At 33.9% G+C, this 25862-nt stretch overlaps 4 protein-coding genes across 8 annotated transcripts; 3 read left to right on the top strand and 1 right to left on the bottom strand.

The window, feature by feature from the left end:
* The first annotated feature begins 3413 nt into the window (after nucleotides 1–3413).
* Nucleotides 3414–7193, top strand: LOC103499431 (kinesin-like protein KIN-10A). Its single transcript, XM_008462436.3, has 6 exons — nucleotides 3414–4258; nucleotides 4696–4851; nucleotides 4934–5041; nucleotides 5113–5223; nucleotides 5347–6609; nucleotides 6728–7193. The coding sequence occupies exons 1-6, from the start codon at nucleotides 3602–3604 to the stop codon at nucleotides 6959–6961; spliced, it is 2529 nt and encodes an 842-aa protein (XP_008460658.2). The 5' UTR covers nucleotides 3414–3601; the 3' UTR covers nucleotides 6962–7193.
* Nucleotides 7194–8775: 1582 nt separating this feature from the next.
* LOC103499430 (60S ribosomal protein L14-2-like) lies at nucleotides 8776–10261 on the top strand. The gene is made up of 5 exons (XM_008462435.3): nucleotides 8776–8899; nucleotides 9006–9107; nucleotides 9617–9746; nucleotides 9823–9935; nucleotides 10030–10261. Exons 1-5 carry the CDS (start codon nucleotides 8897–8899, stop codon nucleotides 10081–10083), a joined length of 402 nt encoding a protein of 133 aa, XP_008460657.1. The 5' UTR covers nucleotides 8776–8896; the 3' UTR covers nucleotides 10084–10261.
* Nucleotides 10262–13295: 3034 nt separating this feature from the next.
* On the top strand, nucleotides 13296–15932 carry LOC103499429 (putative protein phosphatase 2C-like protein 44). Its single transcript, XM_008462434.3, has 5 exons — nucleotides 13296–13511; nucleotides 13618–13917; nucleotides 14535–14790; nucleotides 14939–15036; nucleotides 15591–15932. Exons 1-5 carry the CDS (start codon nucleotides 13479–13481, stop codon nucleotides 15726–15728), a joined length of 825 nt encoding a protein of 274 aa, XP_008460656.1. The 5' UTR covers nucleotides 13296–13478; the 3' UTR covers nucleotides 15729–15932.
* An 882-nt stretch (nucleotides 15933–16814) lies between these two features.
* On the bottom strand, nucleotides 16815–25340 carry LOC103499428 (COP1-interacting protein 7). Of its 5 annotated transcripts, none has more exons than XR_007821298.1 (15): nucleotides 25171–25326; nucleotides 24951–25011; nucleotides 24380–24559; nucleotides 23739–23859; nucleotides 23596–23665; nucleotides 23421–23473; nucleotides 23278–23333; nucleotides 22514–22666; nucleotides 22177–22406; nucleotides 20296–21866; nucleotides 19226–20104; nucleotides 18318–18729; nucleotides 17807–17869; nucleotides 17532–17700; nucleotides 16815–17350 (listed from the first exon to the last, which is right to left on the bottom strand). XR_007821298.1 is itself a non-coding variant. In XM_008462433.3 (14 exons), exons 2-14 carry the CDS (start codon nucleotides 25007–25009, stop codon nucleotides 17636–17638), a joined length of 3912 nt encoding a protein of 1303 aa, XP_008460655.3. In that variant the 5' UTR covers nucleotides 25010–25011; nucleotides 25171–25340; the 3' UTR covers nucleotides 16917–17635. The 5 variants fall into 5 exon arrangements, 2 of the variants coding, with proteins under 2 accessions (XP_008460655.3, XP_050941375.1); XR_007821299.1 differs by having other exon boundaries at nucleotides 16815–17340; XR_007821297.1 differs by having other exon boundaries at nucleotides 16917–17436.
* Between the last annotated feature and the right edge of the window lie 522 nt (nucleotides 25341–25862).

Raw genomic sequence — 25862 nt, 5'->3', positions numbered from 1 at the left:
CCTAAAATCAATATATTATGCTTAACTATTTAATAATACCAATATACTTATGCGATTTAAATTCTATTTTGGTCCTAAAACATATGTTTTAGTGCCAAAACTAAAAAAAAAAAAACAAAAAGACAAAAAAATCCATTTTGTTCTCCATATTTAGATGGGTGGGGGAGGGGTTGGGTTGTCATTCCCCATCTCCACCCCCATTTTATTTTACATCCCCATGAAATTTTTCACGCGAACATGGGTAGGGATAAGGTTTCCTAGGGTAATTTTTTTCTATTACTTTTTCAAAAAGATCAATTAATTTAAATTATTAATGTTGAAAATTTCTAATTAAATAATTATATATCACTAAATTGTTTATTACAGTTAGTTTTATATTATGATTTGAATTTAAAGATGAATTATTCAGAGTTAGACGTAAGAAACTAATCAACTTTTTAGTAGAAAGAAACAAACGTAAATCAAATTATTCGCATATATAATCTAAATTTAGATATTAAATTTAAACAAACTCTTCATCTTGGCCAATAAACAATCAAATTTGAAATTAAATGTGTTATTTATATAACTAGTCCTTCACACGTGAAATTTGTGTTTTGTTTTCATTTTATTAGCTAGATTATTTTTTTATGATAACAAACTTTTCTTTGTTGGGTATCCAAGTGATTAATTTTCCTTCAAATTGTTTGTTTAAAATTAAATCAATAAATAGTTATAAAAAAAATGAATGCTACATGATTGTTAGACAATTCTACTTTGCCGTCGTTAGAAAAATGAATTAATTATATTACATTATTTTTCCATGCTAAATTCTATAAACTTTTGGAAAAGAAAATTGATTATGGAATAAAAATACAAATAAAGAGAAGTGACAAACATAAATTAAGGATGTATTGTTACTTTCTATTGTTGTTTATATGGACTTTTAAACGTGCTTTCATACTTTTACTGATACTTATGGATTTACATATTAGATCAAATCCAGAAACCTCTCGATCTAATTAGCTTAGTCTTTGGTGAATAGAATGATTAGACACTCGACAAATAATGAAGATGTTCTAAAGTGCAATTTTTATATATCAATATCAACTTGAAACGTTGATAAAATTTAAACGATTTTCTAGAGATATAATTTTAAAACAAACACATCTAAAAAAAAGCTTAAAACAACTAAAATAAATAAAAGAAAAAGAGAGAAAGAAAAGAAAAGACTTACCTTAAAACTCTAATATTAGTTGAATACTATCCAAACACTTGGGATGTAGAAAGGGATTCTTATAGCTATCCAAACCTCAACTAATTGATGTCATTTAAGAATTTCTAAAATTTTATTAATTATATTAGTTAACCGACATTTAATAGTTAGGATAAATTTTTCGGTTTCCTTATGCTATAAAACTATTCATTAGCTACAAATTTATAAGAGGAAAATGAATTACACATTATTTTCATTTTAGAAGTTGGATGGCCTTTGGGTTTTCTTGAACTATCCGTTGTTCATGAGTTACAATTAATCTAATAAATACATAAGGTATTTACAGAATTCTCTCATTTATTCTTCAATTACCATAAAAATAGAAAAGTGAAAAGACAAAATTGTTACCAATGCAATAATAGAAAATGATATAGTGGAAGGGTAAAAATGTCATAGAAAATTCACCTCATCCAATAAGAATAACGTAATCTTACATAGCTACACTAAATAAATAAAGTATAATTGGTGAGGGGACATGGAGCGGGGTTGGGGAATGCATTCCCCCTCCCTCCCTATTCCCCACCTTTAGTCGAGGTCCCTACGGGCTCGTCCTTGTGGCAAAATTGGACATCTAATTAGGCTCTACATTCACCATGTTGTTTAAATTGATAGATAATCAAGAAATATTGCAATTTATTATATAAATCTTTTATGCCAACATAGAAACTTAGTTAACACACATTTATCAAATAAATCCAAAAAAAAAATCCCTCTAATGCTCAAATCTCTCATATACCCCTCCCATCTCCATCGCCCTATACTATTTCAAATTGGAGAAACATGTTTTCTTAGAGTTGAGGTAGTATTTGTATTGATTTGATGTAATGTAGTTCGATCTCGCTTAATCGTTTTATTTTCTCTCGGTCAAATGTGTATATTTGATGTTTGGAAGTAAAGCGTTTGACATTCTTGAAGTTGTTTAGTCTTCAAGAATTACAGGATCTTTTTGTTGTCAGGAGAATTCTCTTTGGATTATCTGAACTTACTCAAATGAAGAGAACAAGTTTTCTATTGGGTTTTGCAGGCTTGGGCTTAGTTGGTCCATACACCTGATAGTATTTGTGTTAAATTGAGTCTATTTGTAGACTCAATTAGATTTTAGTCTAAATAATAATATTTAATTTGACCAAATTAATTTAACGAAAACAGTGATGATTAGAATTTGTCAATTTACATTTTCAGCTTCAGTTTGGAAAACATATTGACCTTTAATTAGTCTTAAATTCAATTATTTGTAATTTCATTGACATTAATTTAGCATGGATTCCAAATTTCTTATTAAACCATTGCAAATATATTTTGTACCATTTCTATCTTTTTTTTTTTTTCTTAATCACAAATTTACTGGGCATTAAATTGAGAATGTAGGATCCCATTGGAAACAAAATTCAAATTTATTATTAATATATTAATTTTTAAAATTTTTAAATCTTCCACAAAAAACCTTAGACATTACATAAAATTAACAATTTATCATCTTAGTAGGCACAAAATTCAAATTGATCAATAGTAGATTAATTAATTTTAAAACTTTTCTAAAATCATTGAAAGTTCAAAAATTTATTTGGTAAGCACTCATCAAGTATACACGAATTAAATTCCTAAAAAGAGTATATACACCAATTAAATTCCTAAAAATAAGTATTATACTCCAATCAAATTCCTAAAAAGAAGTATTATACACCAATTAAATTCCTAAAAAGGTATTATACACTAATTAAAAACAAAGAATTACAAAAGGAAGCATTTTCAAATATAGCAAATAAAATGAAATTATAAACAAAATATAACAAAATCATCCAATTGTTTATAGTTAACTAAATTAACAAACTATTTATGCTCCGTAGACAAAACCACTCAAACACAAAATTCATTATACTTATTTTTCTTGTGAATTATAAATATTTTATAAAATATTTTAATTTTAACTTTTTTTACTCTAGGTTGTGAATAATTTAATTTCTTTGTGGTATTTATGATAATTCCCTTTTAAAAATAAATGTTGATAAGAAAATGAAAGAAGAAAAATAATTTGGAAAAGAAAAAAAGGAATAAAATAGTCCATAAAAGAGGGTGTGCGTGATGTGCTGTTGATTGGGTTTGTGTACGTTAAGAAGAAGTCGTAACGGCTATATTTTTTTGTTTGAACTTCAAAACTATCATTGCGCCTTTCCATTTTCCATTTCTTCTTTTCTCTCATTTCAACGGCTCTTCTTCTTCTTCTTCTTCTTCTTCTTCCTAAATTAGCTTTCTTGAACGCCCTCGATTGAGAACTCCATCAATCTTGAAATCAATTCAAGATTTAAGTTCTTCCCAGTTCATCTTTCTTCTGGATTCGTCACTGTAATGGCTCCAACCCCGTCTTCTAAATCTAATCAAGGTCATATGACCCAATTGAGAACTCCTCAAGCGAAGCGCCTCAATTTCAATCCCCCTAGATCACATTCATCCCCTTTTCCCAATTCCGCCATTAAAGACTCCCAGTCCGAGCATCCTGTTGAAGTAATCGGCCGGATCCGAGACTATCCCGACCGGAAAGATAAACCGGTTTCGATCCTGCAGATAAATCCCGATGGACAGAACGTCCGGGTTCGGGCTGACTTTGGGTACAGGGATTTCAGTCTCGATGGGATTTCGCTGTCGGAAGAGGAAGATCTTGACTCGTTTTACAAGAAGTTCGTGGAAGCGAGGATTCATGGTGTTAAGTTGGGTGAGAAATGTACGATTATGATGTATGGACCAACCGGTGCCGGCAAGAGTCACACGATGTTTGGCTGTGCGAAGCAGCCGGGGATTGTGTATAGGTCGCTGAAGGACATTTTAGGTGACGGAGAAAATGAAGCTGCCTCTACTGCCGGAGTCGATGGTGGCGAGCGGCTGAATGTTGGGATGTTTGTACAAGTTACGGTTCTGGAGATCTATAATGAAGAAATATATGATCTTCTTTCGAGTAATTCTGGTGGAGGACTAGGGCTTGGTTGGCCTAAGGGAAGTGCCTCTAAGGTAATATTATCAAAATTACCAAAACACTTTGTTTCTTGAATTAGTTTGAAATAATGTTATGCTCTCTTGTTCTAGTCTTTGTAATTTTATGCTTTTGTTTAGTTCTATAGTTTTGGGAACTGTTGAAAGTAGTTCATCTTCATTCTTTTGTCACATTTCGTTCAAAAAAGGTCACTGTGTGAAACTTTTTAGCTACAGGGAAGGCTTTTCTTTTGTGGTTCACACTATCTGTTGGGACTATTTTAAAAGAGTTGCCTTTTGAAGTATAAGGACTAATTTGGATGCTTGAAATTAGAGTGTAAGATGTTTTAATTGTTTGAACTATTATTTTTCATGCTGAAATGGTGAAAATGGGATTTGTTTTTGGTTCTTGGATCAATCTAGCTTGGACTTTGTTCTCAAGGGATTGAAAGTTTGAGAGCATTATGTTGTTGCAGGTGAAGCTTGAAGTGATGGGAAAGAAGGCAAAGAATGCTACTTATCTATCTGGAAATGAAGCAGGAAAGATTTCCAAAGAGATTCAGAAAGTGGAGAAAAGAAGGATTGTTAAAAGTACACTCTGTAATGAGAGAAGTTCTAGAAGCCATTGCATGGTATGCTTTGAGGGTTTGAACAATCTTCTTTATCCACGTATGAATATTTCATCAATTTTGTTACGTTTTGGATGATTCATAGATAATCCTTGACGTGCCGACTGTCGGTGGACGCCTGATGCTCGTGGATATGGCTGGTTCTGAAAACATAGAGCAAGCTGGACAAGTTGGATTTGAGGCAAAAATGCAGGTGAAAATAGTTTTTAAGAACCCCCCACTTCATGTGCTTTTTTAAGAACTAAATATTGATTCCAATGACAGACAGCAAAGATTAATCAAGGTAACATTGCATTGAAAAGAGTGGTTGAATCAATTGCCAATGGTGATTCTCATGTGCCTTTCAGAGACAGTAAATTGACCATGCTTCTGCAGGTAACTTTCTTTCTTCTTCTTCCCTTCGGTGAAAGTTTGTGCTTAGAGTTTTTCTTTTTAGTTTTGCTTAGAATAGGATTGTGTAAGATTGATTTGATTTGATTTCCTAATCCTTCTGTCCAGGATTCTTTTGAGGATGATAAATCCAAAATTCTGATGATTCTGTGTGCTAGCCCTGATCCAAAGGAATTACACAAGACAATCTCTACTCTCGAATACGGTGCGAAAGCCAAATGCATTGTCCGTGGTCCTCATACACCAACAAAGGATAAATGTGGTGCTGATGATTCTGCTTCAGCTGTTATTCTGGGTTCGAGAATTGCGGCCATGGACGATTTCATCTTCAAGTTACAGAAGGAGAACAAACTTAGAGAGAAAGAGCGAAATGAGGCACATAGAGAACTCATGAAGAAAGAAGAAGAGGTGTCAGCATTGAGAGCTAAGCTCGAGCTAGCGAGTTCGAAAGGATCAAACGTGAGTGAGGAAGAGATCAATTCGAAGGTGAATGAGAGAACGCAACTTCTGAAACTTGAGTTGGAGAGGAAGCTGGAGGAGTGCCAGAGAATGGCCAATGAATTTGTTGAACTGGAGAGGAGAAGGATGGAAGAAAGGATACTGCAGCAGCAACAAGAAGTCGAAATGTTGAGACGTCGGTTGGAAGAGATCGAATCCGAGCTATTGAATTCAAAGGATGCTACAAGCAATGATGTAAACAAATCAAGGGACATGGATGGCTGCAGGCTTGCTAAAAGACTCTTAGGAGTATATGCTAGTGCAGATGCAGGGATGGTGAAGTCCATGGACTTGGACATGGATGATCAAGAACCAATTCGCGAAGTAAAACTCATCGGCGGTGTGGATTATCAACCAACTACCAACAATGGTATCCAAAGCCTACTAGACAAAGTGAACGAGAAAGTTGATCATAATGTATTTTCATCACGGTTTGGGGATGGGGATAGAGTATGCCTAAGTACTGTATTCGAGGAAGAAGAAGCAGAAGAGGAAGAGGAGAAGGAAGTTATAGAAGAAAAGAGAGTGGTGTGTACAGTGGAAGGACTCACCGAACAACAACTGACACCAAACGTTGTGATCAGGAGTCAGAACAAAGAAGATTTTATCAAGGAGAGATCAGAGATCGGCATCGGATTGTTAAACGACAACGAAAACTCCAAGGACACCGCATTCTCGAGAAAGTTGAGAATTCAAAATATATTTACTCTTTGTGGAAACCATAGAGAGCTATCTCAACAAATTGCCCCAACACCTGAGAAGAAGAGATCTGATGATGCTGAAAACCAGCACCCTTCATCTCCATTGAAGACAATTGGAGAAGTTCATAAGCCTACATCAGATCATTACACTCAAATCCTTTCAGACCTGACGGTAATAATAAAATAATAGCTGCAAGATAACATTTTTCGGTTCTGAAAATTTTTCGTTCGTATCGTAATAACAAACAATATCAATCATTTTATGGCTGTTTTTCTGCTTTACATTTCAGAACCAGAATGGAGCTGTATTGACAGAAAATGAAGAGACAATGCAGCCTATAAAGCTGCTACAAGTAAAGGGAGGAATAAACAGCCCAAGTGTTGTACCAATGAGTCCAGTTCTTCCATTGTGCTCAAAGGAGAACAAGCTACCACCCGGCACGCCGAACATGGTATCGCAGCAAGGTGATGGGCTATCACCGAGGCTCAGCGCTACGCCGTTCATCACAGTAAGAAGACACTAAGGGGGAAGAAAAAGGGGAGGTGTTTTATGTTTAGGAGTTTTGCTGCATTATGGTTGTGCTTTGAGTATATAGAGATGAATATACTCTTGCGTTGAACTATTGAAGTTGTTAATAGATTCATGAAATCTTCAATGTAATTCAGTTATATATTATACTTTGTTAAATATGAAACTTACTCTTCCTTCCCATTATTCTTCTTCTTCTAATAGATGCATACAAATTCAGTTCCACATTCTTTCCCTTGTATTTATTGACTTTCCCATACCAAGGGGTGTTCACCCATTGGTAGGAGTCGCTTTTTTAACGAAACCGACCAAAATTGACTTCATACTCACCTCTGTCCCATACATGATAATTCAATTTTACACTTTTAGAATGCAAGCTTCATATCATTGAAAAGAAAAACATGTTTGTTTTTGAGCGATCAATTGTAAAAGTGAACGAAAAGTGATTTTAAACATTTTTTAAACCTACCCTCGAACAGGTAGTGTACTTTTCAAATTTCATTTTATGAAATCTAGGGTTTATTTTATGATTTTTAAAATTATATTGAATGCAGTGAGAGGTGCTTTGAGAACACATACTAAAAAAAACAACAAAATTGTCCAAAATACAATGAATTTTTTTTATAAACACATGTATATAAAAATATGGAAAACTTTTCAAACAAAGATTATCTTAGGGGTTTTCTTTGTGCGGAGGTATGTTCATTTGAAAAAAAAAATTATTTTAAGTGTAATTTTCTACACTCAACAATTTTTTTTCCAGCAAAGTTTGGTTTCTTTTAAACCAACGTAATGAATAAAAAACAAAATAAATGTTCTATTATCTATAATATAGATAGATACAAATAAAAGCGGATAGAGTTACGTAATGTAATGGAAAAGAATAACCAATTAAAAGCTTATTTTGAAATAGGACAACAAAATATTTGGGGTCTTTCAAAAAATATAAAAAAACCACAAAATATTTATAATAATTTCGAAAACGAAAAAAAGGTTAGAGACCTATCGTATAAAATACCAAAAATGCCTTGTCAACCACGTCGTTAACAACCCACGCCCAATATATTTGCGATCGCTTAAATTTGGTTATTGATCGCTTAGATATGACTACAATTTATAGGCGATTAGATATTAATAAAATTTATCTTTTCAATTCCACCGTTTAATTTTGTTACATGATCCCAAATTTAAATGGTTTTTTTTTCGATTTTTTTAATTGTTTTGGTATAGGATCATTTAGATTTCTTTACCTGATTGTTTACTTTTTTTTACATTTTTTTCAAGATTTTTTATACATGACATTTTATTTTTTTTACACGATTGTAAACCATCGTTTAAATTCTGCTCCAATCTAAATGATTTTTTTTCAAGATTCTTTATACACGATATTTTAGATTTTGCTATTTTGTTGTAAATTTAGATTTGGTTAGCCAAATGTAAACGCGTAAAAAAAAAAGAAAAAAGATGATAGTAAAGAAATCGAAGCTAAAGAAACGAAGAGGAAAAGAAGAAAAACGATAGAAAAATTAAAGGACGTAAATAAATAATTGAAAGATGATGGAAAGAAATTACAGAAAAGAAAAAGAAGAAAAAAATGTGAAATATTTAAAAAATGGCTAACGAGATTTGTTACATGCGGCGTAAATATTTATTAAATAAGTTTTCCAAAATATTTCTTTCATCAAATAAATGGCGAAGCATTTTTTTTCGAATATTAAAAATTAAATATGCAAAAAATGGGCTGGAGAAGGCCCAAAATAAAGCTTTATTTCCTTAGAAGGCCCAAACGGTTTGGGCTTCAGAAATTTAGCCCGAATAAATTCCGAGCCCTAGACAGAAGTTATTATAAAACGCAGTAGGACAAGTTCTTCTCTTCTCCCCTCCATCGGCGCCGCTGCTCCTCACAGTTGCTAACCCTTAGCCACCAAAAATGGTTAGATTCTCTCTCTACATCGCTAACTTCTCCTGTTCTTTCTAACTTTGCTTTGTATTTCACTGCTTTAATCTGTTCATTTTGTTCTTTTGTTGTGTTTCTTTAGCCTTTCAAGCGGTATGTTGAGATCGGGAGGATTGCCCTCATCAACTATGGTGAGGATTACGGGAAGCTTGTTGTAATCGTTGATGTAATTGACCAGAACCGGGTAAGCATACTCGTTGTTCGTTCTGTTTTTCTACTTGTTATTCTGATGGTTTGAGTTAGGCAAGGAGAGTGAAAAATCTTTTATGTTATTTGTTATTTGAAAATAGCTGGATGGTATAACAGTAGTATTCGTAGCTTCTGCGGAATTTTTTACACTACACTCGTTTCAAATAGTTTGGTGCCGAAACTGCTAGATAATGAACTTTTGTTTCGGTTTTAAGTCATCTGGGCTGTTTTTGCTTTAGAACTTAAGATTGGATGAATTTGTATACTACTTTGTTTCAATTGGATAGTTTTGATAATGGCAGTAATCATATTTAGGCATTCTCAAATTTGGTGGATTTTCAACTTGGGGGGTTTTGTTAGCTCTTTCTACGCGAGTATCATTTTTAAATTTTTAAGTGATTTTGAAATTTTGTGGAACGATAGTGATTATTATCGTGACTTGTTTTTTAATGGATTATTTTGTTAAATCATTTGCATGACTAGCTTGATTTTCTCTCTGGTCAGGCTTTGGTCGATGCCCCTGATATGGAGCGTTCTCAAATGAACTTTAAGAGACTCTCCTTGACCGATATCAAAATTGATATTAAGAGGGTCCCGAAGAAGAAGGAACTGATTGAAGCCATGAAAGCTGGGGGTATGGAAGATTCCCAACAATTTCTTACTTATATGGTATTTTCTTAAGCTTATTGTTTTTGTTGTTGAATTATCAGATGTTCAGAAGAAATGGGAGAATAGCTCTTGGGGCAGAAAATTGATTGTTAAGAAGAGAAGAGCCTCACTCAATGACTTCGACAGGTTCAAGCTTATGTTGGCGAAGATTAAGGTTTGTATTGATTAACTGATAATGATACACCGAAATTTTTTTATTGATGCATTTATTTGATAGCATTTGAATTTATGGGTTTTGCTTTCTGCAGAGGGCTGGATTGGTTAGGCAAGAGCTTGCAAAGTTGAAGAAGGCCGAGGCTTAGAGGTTCATTTTTCGAAGGGATTTTCTCATTTTGCTCTTTCGACTTTCTTTTAACTTCTATAGGTCGTTGATTTATAGTTCAAACTTTTTTGTAGTAGTATTATTGCATTAAGTCATTGTGTTCCACCAACTTCTTCCATTTTTAATCTTATTACGCCAATTTCTTATTTTGATTTCAATATCGTCACAACTTTATCACCCTCTAGGTAAAAGATCCTTGTTTTAATTCGATTGGTTGCGGGTATTGGTTTTTATTTGTTTGAGAAAGTACCACAAGAAAGGTGAGTTATATTTCTTCCATCTAGTTGATGACATAGTAGGTTGGGAATTTGTGGGTACACCATTGATGAAAAGACTCGTTAGCATATTTTTTGGAATTTCGTTTGAAGGTAGTTTCTTATTATAGAAGAAAATGAAGATATAAAAATCTTAATCTTGGTCACAAGTGGATGTCTATTCGTTTATTCATGGTTAGGGCAGTTTCTCTTAAGGTTTTTATGGTACCTTATTTGTTGAGTTTGAAATTTTGGTCGTAATCTTAGTTTTAAGCATTTTAGTTGGAATTTGTTTTCTTAGATTGTCGACAAAAGTAATGTTTTCTATGAACACTTAAATTTTCTTAATGTCATTTCTAAAGTTAACGAAAGTAATGGACAAGTAATGGTAAATTGAAAAGGTTAGCCACAATTGCTCGTTTGATGATATCCTAATTCTTTTCTACGCAAAATAAGGTTTTATTCAGAAGTTTGGTCATCCTTTTAACTTCTCAAAATAACAGTTGGGTGATCTTTTTGTTTGAAATTTGGAAATTGGAAATTCATCTTAATGCCATGGCTTTGTGACGTGGAAATTCATCTTAATGCCATGGCTTTGTGACGTGGTGTTTATCAAAAGGGATAGTTGCAAATATAGTAATTATATTCAAAATAATAAAGTATATAGCAACCTTTTAAAAAATTGTAAATATAGCAAAATTTGTCAGAATCTATCGATAATAAAGTCCTATCATTGATAGATTTTGCTATATTGTCTATCAAAACCTTAAGAGTGTCAATGGTAGAACTCTATTATCAATAGATTTTGCTATACTTAATAATTATTCTAAAAATTACTATCCATTATAATTGTCACTTTTCAGTATAAATCACTTAAAAAGTATGACTATAGAAAATTTTGGAAATAGTTTATTGAAGTAACAAACTAGGGCTTTAAGCATATAAATCAATATTGATCAAATTAAATGCAAGATTCAATAGTAAAATGGGGACCCATTCCAACATTAGCGTTATTTATTTTTACTTCCAACATCAACTTCAATCCTACTAATTGGTGTGGATTCTTGGACTAAATAGTAGCCCTCTGAAATGAGGATGTGTTGAAGAATCTAGATAACGATATAGATGGTTTTTCATCCATTTCACAAGAAATGTTTAGAAGAATGTAGATAATGTAGATTTGGAGGCTTTGAGTAAGTTTTTCCTTACTTTTACGAAAAAGTTGGGGTCTCTTTGTGTAAATCGATTTGTTACACTCATCGAGATAACCATAGGACCATTACCACTTGAACGACTATAGCTATTAGAGAGTAACCATAGTCCATAATTACTTTCGTTAAAGACATATTGTCAATGTCGATAGTGATCGTCCAAACTCGTCCCTTTCCTATGTACATGAAACTAGTGTCACTCATCATGTATAAATCTTGACGAATATAATATTTTCCTATTGCTTCAATTCTTGGTCCACTAACTCTACAGGGTTAAGAATCTTGGATATTGTTCTAATATTGAAGGGACTAAGTTCTTTATATCGTTGACCTCTCCCATATTGTTCTAATCTTGACCACCACCATTGAAATATGTTTGATTTTTGAAAAAAATTGGTTTGCAACTTCAATTAGAAATTTGAGGTGAAAGATTTTGCGTTAAAAAAAATGAAAAATAGATATTTTTCAATATATCCATTGAAAATCCACAAAATATGTACGATATTTTCTCGATATATCCTCATCTCCCAATTTTTGTATGAATAATATTTGCAAAAAGACAATATGAAGATTTTTTTATTGATAAAAAAGATGGTCAGCTCCATCATCATTATTAAAATCCACATTTTGACGATATATACTATATATCATGCTTTTTCAATCCTCTGTTTTTGACTATGAAACTGCCATTTGCACGCATACATCCTTTTGTGGAGTTAATTAAAAAGTTGAAAATTGTGTGAACTCTCACTTTTTCTTCTTTAATATTTAATGTTTTTAAATTTTGGTTTGTTGTTTTGGTAGAAGGTAGATAAGAAATGTAAAGAGGTGATTATATACATCTATATTTTTGGATATCAACATGATAGTATTTAATACAATAATCAAATTTTCGTAGTTAGAATCGACAATTTTGATGGAAGAATTTGAAGTGGCAAATCCTAGAAAGAGTTTTAACATTTTGTTCTTATTTCTTCCTACCAATTAACTTCCAATTGCCGTTTGAAGTGAAAAACAAACAAACTAAGAGATAAAAAAAAAATCTATTAGTCCACTTTGAATGTTGATTAATCCACTTGACTTCATGATGACATTTGATTAATTTTTCTCTTCAAAAAGAGTTCATATTACATCATTATTATTATTTAGAGAGGGTGGACAAATATGTTTCTAAATAGTTATGAATCTTCACAAAAAAAAAAAAAAAAAATGTAAATTCAATTTTGTAAACATTTCAAATATATATTTTATTTAAAAAGTACTTCCAATAACCTCAATCCGCCTTGTTTTCTAAAATCGGTTCCTTATTTTCTAAATTAACGCGTTATTTTATTATAATATTTTTTTTTTAAAAAAAAAGAACGTAGCTGTTTACACCTTTAATATTAAATCTCACACAATATAATAATTATAAAAAAAAAACCTAACAATGGCTTAATTTTATTAATATCAGTTTCAAATTAGCAAGTTTTTAGGAAAAAAGATTATTTGTTTTTTGAAGATATATATATATACACACACAAAAAGCTCAAGCAAACCGTTACTTTACACTAAATTTTTGGGGATTTTTTTAAAATTAATTATTAATTGATAATATGAATTTAGATTAATAATTATCTTTCCAATTCATTAAACCCAAAAATGGGTCTAATAAGAAGGAAAAGAAAATAAATAAATACTATTTGTTTGTAGAAATTCCCCTTTTTTCGATTAAACTTCGTAACCACTTCAAAAACACTTCCCCACTAATTACAAAAACTTCCTCTCAAGAAAAAAAATCCAAACCCTCTTCCCCTTAATTGACTGACTGATAAATCCCACGAAAAATCTTGGGAAGTTCCACACACCCATGTGAAAGGATTTTTTTGTTGTGTTCATCCAGGGGATCTCATTTCTTCATATTTCTCAAAATGGGTCTCAAAGATCTTCGTCTCAAACTCAAGGTAAAAAAGTCTTCTTTTTCGTAATCTCATTTTAGTACTGTTTCGTTGTAATTCCTTGCCATAATGAGTGCATTAATGGCGGTGATACGGTGGACATTTTTTGAAGGGTCTTAGATTGGGAAGGTTTCTGGCGAGGAATACAAGGAAGAAAAGACGGGGGATGGCGGCACCAGCGGCGGTGAGTAAGGCATCGTGGATGGCGCCGGTGAACCATGGGTATCATGTGGTGGTGGATCAATCATATTCGAATGTTTGGGATAAAGAATCGGATTGTGACTCTGTTGTTGTACAGAGAGAACAGATGGAAGGGATTGAGTTATGGTTTTTTGGGGTTTTTAATCCTCAAATTGGTGATCAAGTCCTCAAGTTCATGCAAACCCATTTCTTTGATAAGAACTTTCATGAGGTTATTCAATTTCTCTTTATTTTTCTCTATTTCTTCTTCTTTTTTTTTTTTTTTTTTTTTTTCCTTTTTGGGTTTAGAAATGTTCTTATATTTGTATAAAATAGAGATACAGGTTTTTGGATTTCAAATCTTCAATCTCATTCTCATACTACATCACATCATCATCAAATTAAATTAAATATATGCATGTAAATATAATCGTGAATCCTAAGTTCCAATTAGGTGGTCATCATGTATTGAATACTAGATCGACTATAAGACATTTGAGTGTCGATGAAACTCTAATTTTAAATAGGTGCGGTGAATTGAAATCATTGAGGTTCCTTAGAAGACAAGAGTAATGAACTATTTTTCTTGTTTGCATCACAAATGAAAATGGATAGAAATGAACTATTTTGTTTTCGCATTGCATTGATTTACAAATAATAAAGAGAGGAAGAATTTTGGATTTTATTTGAAATGAACACTTTATAACATTTAATTTCTTGCTCCCCAAACAAAGTTTTCAAAGATATAAGTATAATACACAGTATCAATTTTGTTGTTTGGCTGGTAAGTTAAAAGGTTACTTCAAATCATTATTCTAAAGAGGAGAGTATGTGTTAACAAATTTGCAGTCACAAGTAAAAGGGAAAGGAAGAGAGGCAATGAAAAAAGCACATTTGAGTGCAAGAACAAAGGTGAGAGAAGCAAAGGAAGGAAAAGAGGGATGGAAAATGGGATCATCTTCAGCATTGGTCATTGATGGAGATAAATTGGTGATTGCTACAATGGGTGACTATAGAACCATTTTATGTGAAGATGGTCTTGCTCATCAAATAAGTTGTGATCAAGATCCAACCACTCAACGTTGGTCTAGTAGATTAATGTTTGGTAAGCTCAAGCTCTCTCTTGTAGATTAGTACTTTATTTCACATTATAAGAGATTAAAATACTACGAAATCTTGAAGATGATGATTTCACTTGAAAGGTTTCATCAATGTGTTTGCTAACATTCATCGTTGAGCGAACTTCTTTGCAGGAATGAAACCTCGAAAAGGCTCTGAACTTGTGTTTGCAACGAAAAGAATCAACTCGGAAACTGAATTTGTAATATTGGGAAGCAATGGCATATGGGAGGTAAGATATAAACTCCCATGAAGTTTTAAGTCATCGGCTTGGGAAGATCTTGATTCCTAATAAATGTAATTAAGACCAGATTTTAAAGCAACATCATATCTTCAAATTGACTCCAATGCACCTTCATTTTCAAAGAACTAGCTTGCTTCAACTATTAACCTTTTTTTTTAATCAAATAAATAAATAAAATGGTTATTGTTCATAACTTTTGCAATGGAACCACCACCATATACTTTTCTTCAAGATTTATGGTTTCACCTTCATCATTAGTGGGAAGCATCAACGTTTACATTTTCTTTTTTGACTAATAAGATATTTTTAGATTTTTTTGGTCAATGTTAATGGAGAGATATTTCAAATCAAATTCTTTGGTAAAAAAAAAAAATCACAAAAGGTGTAAAAAATTATTTCAAATTCCAATACTCAATGATTCTCTTGATGACATAGACACCGATATCATCATTATTGATAGAAATAGTTAGTTATGTTCATCTTCCTATGTATAATTATGAAAATTGATAGTGTTGTTAATTATGTTTATGGGGGAAAATTAGGTGATGAAGAATCAAGAGGCAGTGAATTTGATAAGACACATGGAAGACCCACAGGAAGCAGCGGAGTGTTTGGCGAAGGAAGCATTCACTAGAATGAGCAAAAGCAGTATTTCTTGTTTGGTTATTCGTTTTGACTAAACTTTTTTTATATTTCCAAATCCTCCTTTTCTTCTTATTTATTTTCTCCTTCACAATTTGGGTTATAAATGCTTTGGTGTAAATATGAGCCAGCCATATATAGTTTTTACCCTAAATACATTTCATTCCCTACATAAACTCTCTCATCCAAATACATGAACATACAAATTTTGGACACCTTATTGCTTATATTTTCTTTATATACACACTTTTTATTCTGAGGCTGTCCAAATATGGTATCTCTATTCTACCCCACGACCCCACATTGTCCAAGTTGTAAAATAAAGTCAGACTAGCATTTATTGTGATATTTCATTGTGTACTTAGATATGATGTTTCCCTAAGTCAACTTTGTGGAACTTCCTTAAGAAAAGGAGATCTCACCTGTTGGATAGACGCTTAATACAATCTCATCCACAAAATGGAAGAGAGAGAGAGAGGAGCATGATAAGATCTTTATGCGAATGAAGTTAGCCACTCTAAACAAAACAATAATCATGCAAGTAAAAATGGTTACTTTGAGTGAAGTGACAAATTTGTGCACAAATATTATTTTGAACTCAAACGAGAGGGAAAAAGAAATAATAAGTTAAGTCGTACACTATACCCAACGTCAATGTTGGTTGGATGTTTGAATTTGTCTATCATTCAACAAACAACAATAAAAACAAAGTCAAAAGGCAAAAAAAAGTTGAGTGAAAATATAGTTATCCCTATTACACGTTAGAATAGGCATTTAGGAGAATTAGTTGCCAACGACACAATTATATGTGTCACATTTATCTTGCCGTCCAAGAAGGGCGGCCCATTTCTTTTTAGTGAAATTTGAACTTCTAACATTTTAGTTAATGATATTGTACTTTAGGTATAGACCTATTTTCATTACATGATACTTTGCTACTCTAATGAGAGATGTTGGCATTTTCTTCTCTCCTGTTGTGAATGAAATGAAACGAAATGATTTAAAGGGGTGTAAATTACCCAACATGTGAAAATCAATATTAATCGAAGAGGAAACAATATTGCAAGAACTTGAATACAAGATCTCTTTGACCACTTACTCTAGCACCATATTAAATCACCGACTAACCAAAAAGTTTAAGCTAATTATTAGGATAAGTTTAATATCATATGATTAACATAAATGAGCATCTCCTTTCTAAAATGATATGTCTAAAGACGTGGATATGAGAGCAAAGATAGAGTTATTCTATAAAATCTACTTTAGAATGGATATTCTCATGTATTGAATCCACTATAAGAGGATATATTTTAGGGCAGCAATGAGGATAATGAGTGAAACAGATCCACCCAGTTCCTCCATTAAGGATCAGTGAAAAGCTAGTAACTGCTAGTAAGGCTGCAGAATCCATAATGATGAGTCGATGACTGATTATCAAATTCATAACATAAGTACCTGTTTCAGACTTGATGCCCGTCCCTCCATTCGGTGATTGAATGAGCACATTCGAAAATAACATGGTCTCCAGTCTCTCTTACAATCCTTTAGACAATGAAGGAAACATCACCAAGGTATTTGATATTTTCCAAGTGATGTTCCTCCATTCCTTGAGTAGTATGACACACGGCCTTTTTTTTCAGTTAGTGGAGGCTGCAACCAGCTGAACAGTAGTTCAAATTTTGCCTAATTTGAAACTGGCTTTCATTTAATAAGCCATAATGGATATTACTACATGGAAGTTCATTACTGGAAAAACATGTAAAATATACAAGGACCGTGTTTCAGATAACGTTACTGAAGATATTTTATAAGCCACAGTAGTGAAAGAATAAATAACAAACCCGTTGTATCCTTTGAAACCCAAGCACACTTGCGCTGCCCAAAAGACAAGCTTGAACTTGATGTTCCTCAACTTCACGTATTTAATGGTACCACAAAATCCATATTAAGCATTTCTCTTTTCACTGTTCTTACTTCGGAAAGGTGATAGCAGGGAAAATGCACGAGAGGCTGAATAAGAGCAAAAAAATCATCTTCAATTTGAGATCCCAATGATCTTACAAGATGAACACGATAGGGGAAAATAGAAACATATCAAATCTTTGGAAATGCTTACACTTTTGAGTTTTGCTAGCAGTGGGGGTTTCGTCTTGAGATATCAGATTTTTCAGCGTAGGAACTGACAGCAACAAACAAAGAGTTCAAAGATATATATAGTAAGCTCACCAAGCAATATCAACACACATACACATGGAAATAATTTTGTCAAACATGAAATTTGCATCATCTAGCATAATAGTAGAACTAGAAACCCTGTGATACAGGCGATTAAAGTGATATCGGACTTCTGATAAGCAATTCACTTCTCCATAGTTCTATCTAATATGAAATGTACATATGACTCTGCTAAATGAGTTTCAGTTAAAAATGAAATGTTAATCATTCTGTAGACAGTTAACATCATATAAAGTGCTTATTTTGATAGTAGAGTCACGTCTGTAGCATCATCATTGGACTCTCAGATTCATGTTGAGGAAAGGAAAAATCTGATTGTTACTAGAATTATAGGCAATTCATCTACTCAACATGTATCAAGCAACAAAAATGTCATCTATTGGTATTTTTACCTTCATTGTGAGAAGTGGTATTAGTCCCAACGTCATTGGCTTCAGAATCATTTGTACTGATATTATCTGATTCATCATTATGCTCGTCTGTGGTTGGGCTTTGATTCTTTCTTCCAAACTTCAGTAGCAGTCTAAGTCCTTTTGATGATTTTTTTACCTCAGGCTTCTCCAGTGCTTCAGGAATCTTTTCCAATTGTGCGTCTCCATAATCAGGAACATAAGCTTTTGTTGTTCCAGAGCCTTTTGCTGCACTCCCCAAATCTGATGGGATTGCCTTTCCGTACTCTGAAACGCGTGTGCAAGGATCTTCAAAAGAAGAAACACGAGCGTGTGGAGCTTTGTATGATTTTTCAGTCGTACTAGGGGATGAAAACTTTTGTGCATCCTGATCTGATGCACCATCCGCTGTCACCTGAACATTGGAAGATTTGTATGTAAGACTGTCAAGAACACCTAAAATCACTGTCCCAAATAAAGAAAAAAAAAACGAACAAACAAAGACCCAACCTTTCAGGAGGGCAGGATAACGAAATCTGTTGAGTCAAAGAAAAAGAAATTAAAGATACTTTTTAAGTTGATAAAAGATGTAGAAATTAAGGATTGAGAAACAAAGACCATTCACCAATTAATGCACAAAAGAATGTTGCCGGGTGTTGTCATCTGATAATAGGAATAATCATGGAAAAATAATAAATTATCTCTAATTCCAATTACTATAATTTTACTTCGAACTACTTGCATGAAAAGAGCAAGAGAGAAGTGCAGTTGCAATTTGCTGCATTCAGCCTACAATCAACGTCAATTCTAGCTAACAAAAATTATATTTTAAGGGCTCAACTTGTCCTCTAAGCATCACACTGTTCTCTGATAAACTTTCTACATCAGAGGTAGCTAAAAGTCAATCATACCTCATTAGAACTCAACTGACTCTGTGGTTGGTGTTTGATGGGTTCTCTATTGACACCGGACACTTTAATTTGGATATTACTATTGTCTTTAGAAGCAGGACCTGTAGGGATGGAGGGCTTCTCACATTCAAGCATTACAACTGTCTTTTCAACAACAGGGTTGTCATCCAGTTCATTATGATGTGTGACTTTGGCAGTGATCCTTTCCATGGAAACACTAGCACCCTCAGAAACTGATGGATAATTCACACTCTGCATTGTTTCTTGTGCTATTGAGTTGCCAATTGTAGCACCAGGTCCCTTGGGCGTCCTAATTTTAAGTTCTGGAAGAGTTGCAGCCTTGCTCTTATCCAAATTCATTATAGCCGATATCTTCTTTTTGCTGTCAGTCTCATTAGTTACTTTTGCCTTTAAAGCTGGCTCAGAGCTTCGTGTCTTGGTTGAAGAAGTACGATTGCTGATACTCATTTTTGGCTCTGATAATCTTCTGATACGAGCCATGGATACTTTTTTGTCATTTGTGGCATCACTGTTCTCTTTCTTTAGTTTAGTTAATGAAGGTACAGATTGAATTAACCGGTTTCCAGCTGAGTGATTTCCACCGTTCAATCTGCTGGGTTTTGCAGCTTTGTTGGAATCATTGGAACCAATTGAAGGCATTCTGATGGGGAACCTTTGCAGAGGAGATGATGGTCCTGGATCTGAATCACTAAATTTTGATCCTTTCTGAGAGCTGGGTGACATTTTCGTTGGCAGGAGCTTTCTAGTTTGCTGAGAGGGCAATGACGACTGAGCAGAGTTGCTATTGTTACCCCTTGCAGCAATTCTCTTCTGCCTCTCTAGCTTCAAAGTTTCTATTCTTTTTATTGCTTCCTCCTCCTGGATGGAAAATTTTAGAATAAGTTATATATCCTGAAGAAACTAGGAGGAAAAAAACATCTGCAACTTTGAGATGTGACTAACAAGAAAAATAATATACATGCAGCATAGAAACCACAGACTTTTAACTACTTTAGATTTATGGTTCCGTTTAAATGTGATTGTAAAGTAAAGCACTTCTAACATGATACCTTCTCCTTCTTCAATTTCTGGAGATCAGCTTTATAAGTTCTTAGCTTTTCAGCACGTGCTCGTGCTTCATCTAGAGGACTCAACTTAGAAGGTTTTCCCTTCCTTATTGGCCCCCCAGCTTTCCTATCTGGAGTGATTTTTGGCTTACGATCATTGTCCAACCTTTTAACTCCTTTTTTAACATCAGTTACCACTTCCTTCTTCTTATCTACTGTTGGCATGCGTCCAGCATGAACGTGCATTTCATATTCTAAAGCAGGATCATAACCAACAGGTTCATTTTCTGTTTCACGTTTTGGCATCAGATTCAGTACGTCTGGCTCGTAGGTAGCAACTCTATTGGACAAATTTTCTGCCTTATGATTTGAAGATGGAAACTCAGAATCCATGTCAACAGCAGTTCTACCTTCTTTTCCAACTGCATCCATTGACATCGATCTTAATGGAACTATGTAAGAATCACCATCCAAATTATTTGAAGAACTTTTATCATAGCTTGCTTTTCTAATATCAAAGCCACTTACAGCTAAGGGATCTGAGTGGGCGTTAGAGAAAGTTTGACCCTTTTGACCATAAACCATAAAATCATCACTACCAGGCCTCCTGTAGCCATTTCTTCCTCCATCTAGTTCTATAGCCTGCACATTCAAGTGACCATCCCCAGATATACCATCTCTTCGAGAAGTTAATAATTCATCATTTGATGCCCTTGACACGTGGTTGATTCTTGCACCAATTCTATCAATGTCTGTAGCACCATTTTCTTGGATTACATCTCTGTTCGATCCCTGAGCAATTAGTGGATCATCACCAACTTTAGTTTGTCGTCTTTTCTGCTTGGTCTCACGCTCCATAGTAAACAAGCTTTGATCAGCATGATGTTTTTCTGTATCAGCATCTCGAAGTAAAAGGCTTTGGAATGCCTGCCAATGTCCATCTGCTTCTGGTGAAACAGTTTTTGCCGGCGTACTTGATTGATCTCCAAAATTTAGATGTTTTCCTTTGCTCCTTGATGATCTAGTGGATTTTTTGTGTTTAATTTCCGGACTAATAGCCTGCAAATCTCTATCTTCCCCACTACCACTCTCAGAAGGTGAATCTGTTTCACTGCCAGATGAGTTGTGCCGCTTCGAAGCAATGTAGTTGATGTTGCGGATGACAACTACACCTGATTTCTTTTTACCTGAGCAACCAGATTTTCTCTGATCTTCTGACGCCTCTTCCTCTGATTCAGCATCATCAGGTACTCTTGCCTTTGAAGCATTTGTCTCCCAGGTTTCTGGTTCAGTTGAGTTATCTCCACCATCCATGGAGTGCCTTTTGCCTCCCATTCTTCTACCATCACCCATACGAGGATCCTCCGTTACTGGATAATGTGGATGAAAGTAAGGGCTGCCGCCTGCATAGTTCTGATAGTAAGGCATTCCTTGCATGGGGTATCCTTGAAAGACAGGTAATGCACCTGGAGGAGAATTGATGGGCCAGGGAGGGTACATATGATGAGGATACTGTCCTTGAAGATACTCTTGGTGGCCTGGAGGTGACTGGTACATCATAGGTGTATTACCATCTGAGAAAATCAATAGAGAACTCCTTTAACCCATAATTGAAAAGAGTGTTTCAGAAAAGGAAAAAAAAAAAAAAAAAGCAGCATTGTGTAAGGCAGATGTAATATATGCAGCGTTTCTAATTGTATAGATTTGATACAAAACCAGAAGATTGTAAATTCAACATCATTTATTCATTAGACTCAGTTACTCTCGCACAAATATAATGATGTAGCATAACATTCTAAGTCTACAACAAAGACCTGGAAGCATAAGTTTAAAATACTTTTTAAAACCAAAATTCATCAGATTTCTAATATTATCATGTCCTACCTGCAATTGCATTCCCCTTATTTGTTGAAGATGGTTCGTTTTGAGATTCGGACCATGTTTCTCTAGATTCTGTCTGTTTGTCAGTCAAGCTTGTAAGTATAATGCCTGACGTATTCACAGAAGGGGAAAAGTCTGGCCGGCTGGACAGCGCTTCTGCTGCTTCAATTTCTAGCCATTGGCCACTTTCATGCTTTCTTTTCCATAGTTCTTTGAATTTTAAGCATGCATCCCTGTTTTTTTGCAGCAAATTATTCAAATTATGAGTCAACTGCAAGAAAAATGGTCAACATCAACATAACACTTTTTTATATATCAAGAAATATCAATCTCTACATACATCAACCGTGAGGCTCCAAAGCTGTTTGCAAATGATATCAATGGTGGCATCTGATCAATGTCAAAACCAGCAGCAACAGCTCGAGCAAAAGCCATGCCTTGCTCCTTTTGCAGCATAGTTTTGCGTGTCTCAAGTACTTTAAGAAGCTGAGCTCTAATGGGATTAAATGAAAATAAAAAATACTCACATTAAAGTCATTAAACTTCAGTGTATATTATCTTCACAAAAAAAGAAAAAAAGAACAGAAAAAAACCTTCAGTGCATAATTGCCCTAAACTAAAGGAGGCAAAAACCAGATATACTTCAATTTACTTATTTATTCACAATTTTATTATTTGTCTGCCATGGAAAGAGCAAAAAATGATGAAAGGAGATTCAACTCTGCACAAAAATTAGATTAAATAAAATTGTGAGAGCACCGTTTGGATCTGTGATATGGAAGTGAAGAAGTGCAAAGAAGGCAAAAACTTGAGAAGAATTTTCCATTTCTGATCAGTCCTTTCTGTGTAAGGGATTAGCGGGAAAAAAATTAACAGCTTTGAAACACAAGATATAATTCTCTAATTGCAATCAGGAAAAAAAAATTGAAAATTCGTTTGAAAGATGGAATCAAATAAATATTAGAATGTTAAAGTTGCCATTTTAGATTATGTGATGTTAGCTATTCTCATTAAAACTAGGCAAGACTTGCAACAGGCCTACATATGCATGTTAGTATTCAAGATTCTAAGTGAGTATTTGCAATCACTAGAGATGTAACATACTTTGAGTTCTCCTCTGACACCATATGTCCATTGGCCTCCAGTGAGTTTGCATCTGGCTGCCAGATTTAAAACAAAGCAAGGTCGGATTAAAATAAAGAAGGGAAGTTTTGTTTGTTCAAGAGCATAATTTGAGTGCCACTTACCTTGTACAAAACAATTGCTTTCTCCTCGTTACCATCCAGCAGAGACTTGCTTGCTGTTAAAGACCACATCCACAAGAATCAATTTAGTTGTTAAAAGTTGCAGTATCTAAGGTACATAAATATCAATTTAGTTCAAGGACTATGATAAGAAAATGAACGACAATATTCTACCAACCTCCATTGATTTTAGAACCTTCGGTAGTGCTTTCGGGAGACTTTGTAGGCTTTCCTTGCTTGTCATCCACCTGTTAGATGAACTGAATTGAAAGATGGACCTTTCGAGTTAACATGATGAGCATTATGCTAGAATATACTTACAACATTTGGCCTCATATCATTGTTGCCCTGAATCACAATTGCCTCCTCAATCTGTAAGATCTCCGATTCAATAGTGTACACCCGTTCCAAGATTTGAGGGGTGCATACAAATCGAACAAACCTAACGTGGCCACTTATCAGAATATGACTACATACAAACAAGAATTGCTCAAAAAGACACAATATAAATGTAAGTAACAGGTGGCTGAACACTAGACAATTTAAAAATTTAAACTTCCCTTCAATCTATTAAACGAAATTTACATTTTCTACTTCAGTTATAAAAGTCCCTACCACTTCACTTTCACACATACTTATTCTGGAAATTGCTATAGACCTTCTATCAATTTTATTATGTGCTAGGCAAAATCTGGGAACTTAGTAGAAATGGAACCCTCAGGAACTGTACGATTGCTTCATTTGCCTATATACCATAAGTTGGCACTGCAATTACAGGCTATTAGGGTTAAGAACATGATAATTTTGGAATGGTCGTTACTCGTTATGCACTTAATATGGGCACATTTATGTTGATTCTAGAGGCAATTAATACTATGAATAGGAAAACAAACTTATTGAGATTGTAATATTGATGTATATTTATCAATGGGAAAGAGCTAGGTTCATAATATCAATACAACCTCTCCATGGTACCCTTTGTGAACCATGTACTATCACTGCGAGATTCTGGCTCAAGAATGATGGAATAACCACCTCTGGCCATCTGTTCTTGTGCAATCTTCAAATGAGCAAGAAAAGGATTCAATAAACCCGAAGCTATCTTCTCAGACTTTCCATTTGCAGATATAATCAAATCACACCTGATTTGTGCAAGAGAGAAAGAGAGATAATCGACTATCAATCACTATAAAAATGAACAAATAAGTTCAATGACTCAATTTTTGCTTTCTGCAGAAAGAAGGCATAAGTAAAAATGCTACAATCTTAACAAATAAATCCTTAACTTCAAAAACAATGCTAAAAAAAATAAAAAGTAGAAGAAAAGCATGGTAGCAGTTCAAAATGCTAATAAAATCAAACAAAATAAAACGAAAAAGAGATTATGCAACAAGAACAAACAAAGCTAAAATACTAAACGATGAATTAGCTTCTAAAACCGAAGGCGGCAAAGCAGATCATCTAATCTAATTCTTCAAAAAAATGGAAAAAAAATAGTAAAGTAACACAAATAATAAGCGAAGAAACATAAACCTGGTTCGAGTAGGTGTGAGTTGAAAAGTAGCCGAATCAAGCACAGTCGAAGACTTCATTGCTGCAACAAGAAGAAGAAAAAAAGAATTAGTAGTAGAACAAAAGTAAGCAAGTAAGGCACAAAAAACCAAGGAATTAGGCTTGAAAGTGAGATCAGAAGAAGAAATAGAAGGAAATGAGAAAGAAAAAGAAATCTGCGGGGGAGAAAAACAGAAGATACCGAAAGAGTGAGAAGCAAGATTGTGGGAAGAAAAGAAGAGGACGGAAGTGTAAGTGAAAAGTTGAAGAAGAAAGCTAAGGGAGAAAGGGCATTTTAGCTCTAAAGATGAACTTTAATGGCAGCTGCCATGGGGGGGGGGGGGGGTGCAGGAAGAAGAAGAGAGCAGCGAGAGAGAGAGAGAGAGAGAGAGAGAGAGAATCCAAGACCAAGAGAGAGGAAAGAGAGTGAAAGCTTTTTGGTTGGGGGGATGAAAGTGAGAATAGGGAAAAGTGGAAGGGTATATTTGAAAAAGAGAATAAAGTTGAAAAACAACGGCATGGACGAAACGCTGCCAGAAAGCGACACATACGAAGGCAGAAAATGTCACCCCCCGCGTTTTCTTTTTTCTTTTAACGGATGTCCAAAATAATGTCCATATCTTAAATTTTAGAAAATGTCCGTATTAATCTCTATCATTACTTTTTAAATTAAATATATTTTTATATATATATATATAATTCAATACCTAAGTTAAGTAATTGAATTTGTCCCATAAACCAACATTGTTCTGTTTTGTCGTGGGTTATCGAAATCCAAGAAAGAGTGTCTATTGTTGGCATGGGTAATAATTTTTTGTTTTTTTTAACCATATTTTTACGTTATCGCGATTCTTCTCATTCGAATATAATATACGTTCTTTGTATCTCTTTTGA

Source organism: Cucumis melo, chromosome 5, assembly GCF_025177605.1.
Source record: "Cucumis melo cultivar AY chromosome 5, USDA_Cmelo_AY_1.0, whole genome shotgun sequence".
Lineage (NCBI taxonomy): Eukaryota > Viridiplantae > Streptophyta > Magnoliopsida > Cucurbitales > Cucurbitaceae > Cucumis > Cucumis melo.
This window is presented reverse-complemented; position numbering and strand designations above follow the sequence as displayed.

What these genes read in the sequence shown, in the direction of transcription:
- LOC103499431 (XM_008462436.3), top strand. Translation starts at nt 3,602, where the DNA reads ATGGCTCCAACCCCGTCTTCTAAATCTAATCAAGGTCATATGACCCAA. An exon ending in CTAAGGGAAGTGCCTCTAAG is followed by an intron (nt 4,259 to 4,695) that starts GTAATATTATCA and finishes ATGTTGTTGCAG; the next exon opens with GTGAAGCTTGAAGTGATGGG. An exon ending in GATTTGAGGCAAAAATGCAG is followed by an intron (nt 5,042 to 5,112) that starts GTGAAAATAGTT and finishes TTCCAATGACAG; the next exon opens with ACAGCAAAGATTAATCAAGG.
- LOC103499430 (XM_008462435.3), top strand. An exon ending in TGAAGCCATGAAAGCTGGGG is followed by an intron (nt 9,747 to 9,822) that starts GTATGGAAGATT and finishes TTGAATTATCAG; the next exon opens with ATGTTCAGAAGAAATGGGAG. An exon ending in TTATGTTGGCGAAGATTAAG is followed by an intron (nt 9,936 to 10,029) that starts GTTTGTATTGAT and finishes TGCTTTCTGCAG; the next exon opens with AGGGCTGGATTGGTTAGGCA.
- LOC103499429 (XM_008462434.3), top strand. Translation starts at nt 13,479, where the DNA reads ATGGGTCTCAAAGATCTTCGTCTCAAACTCAAG. An exon ending in GTCTAGTAGATTAATGTTTG is followed by an intron (nt 14,791 to 14,938) that starts GTAAGCTCAAGC and finishes ACTTCTTTGCAG; the next exon opens with GAATGAAACCTCGAAAAGGC. An exon ending in GAAGCAATGGCATATGGGAG is followed by an intron (nt 15,037 to 15,590) that starts GTAAGATATAAA and finishes GGGGAAAATTAG; the next exon opens with GTGATGAAGAATCAAGAGGC.
- LOC103499428 (XM_008462433.3), bottom strand. Translation starts at nt 25,009, where the DNA reads ATGAAGTCTTCGACTGTGCTTGATTCGGCTACTTTTCAACTCACACCT. An exon ending in GTGTCAGAGGAGAACTCAAA is followed by an intron (nt 22,667 to 23,277) that starts GTATGTTACATC and finishes TAATCCCATTAG; the next exon opens with AGCTCAGCTTCTTAAAGTAC. An exon ending in TAAGGGGAATGCAATTGCAG is followed by an intron (nt 21,867 to 22,176) that starts GTAGGACATGAT and finishes TGATTTTCTCAG; the next exon opens with ATGGTAATACACCTATGATG.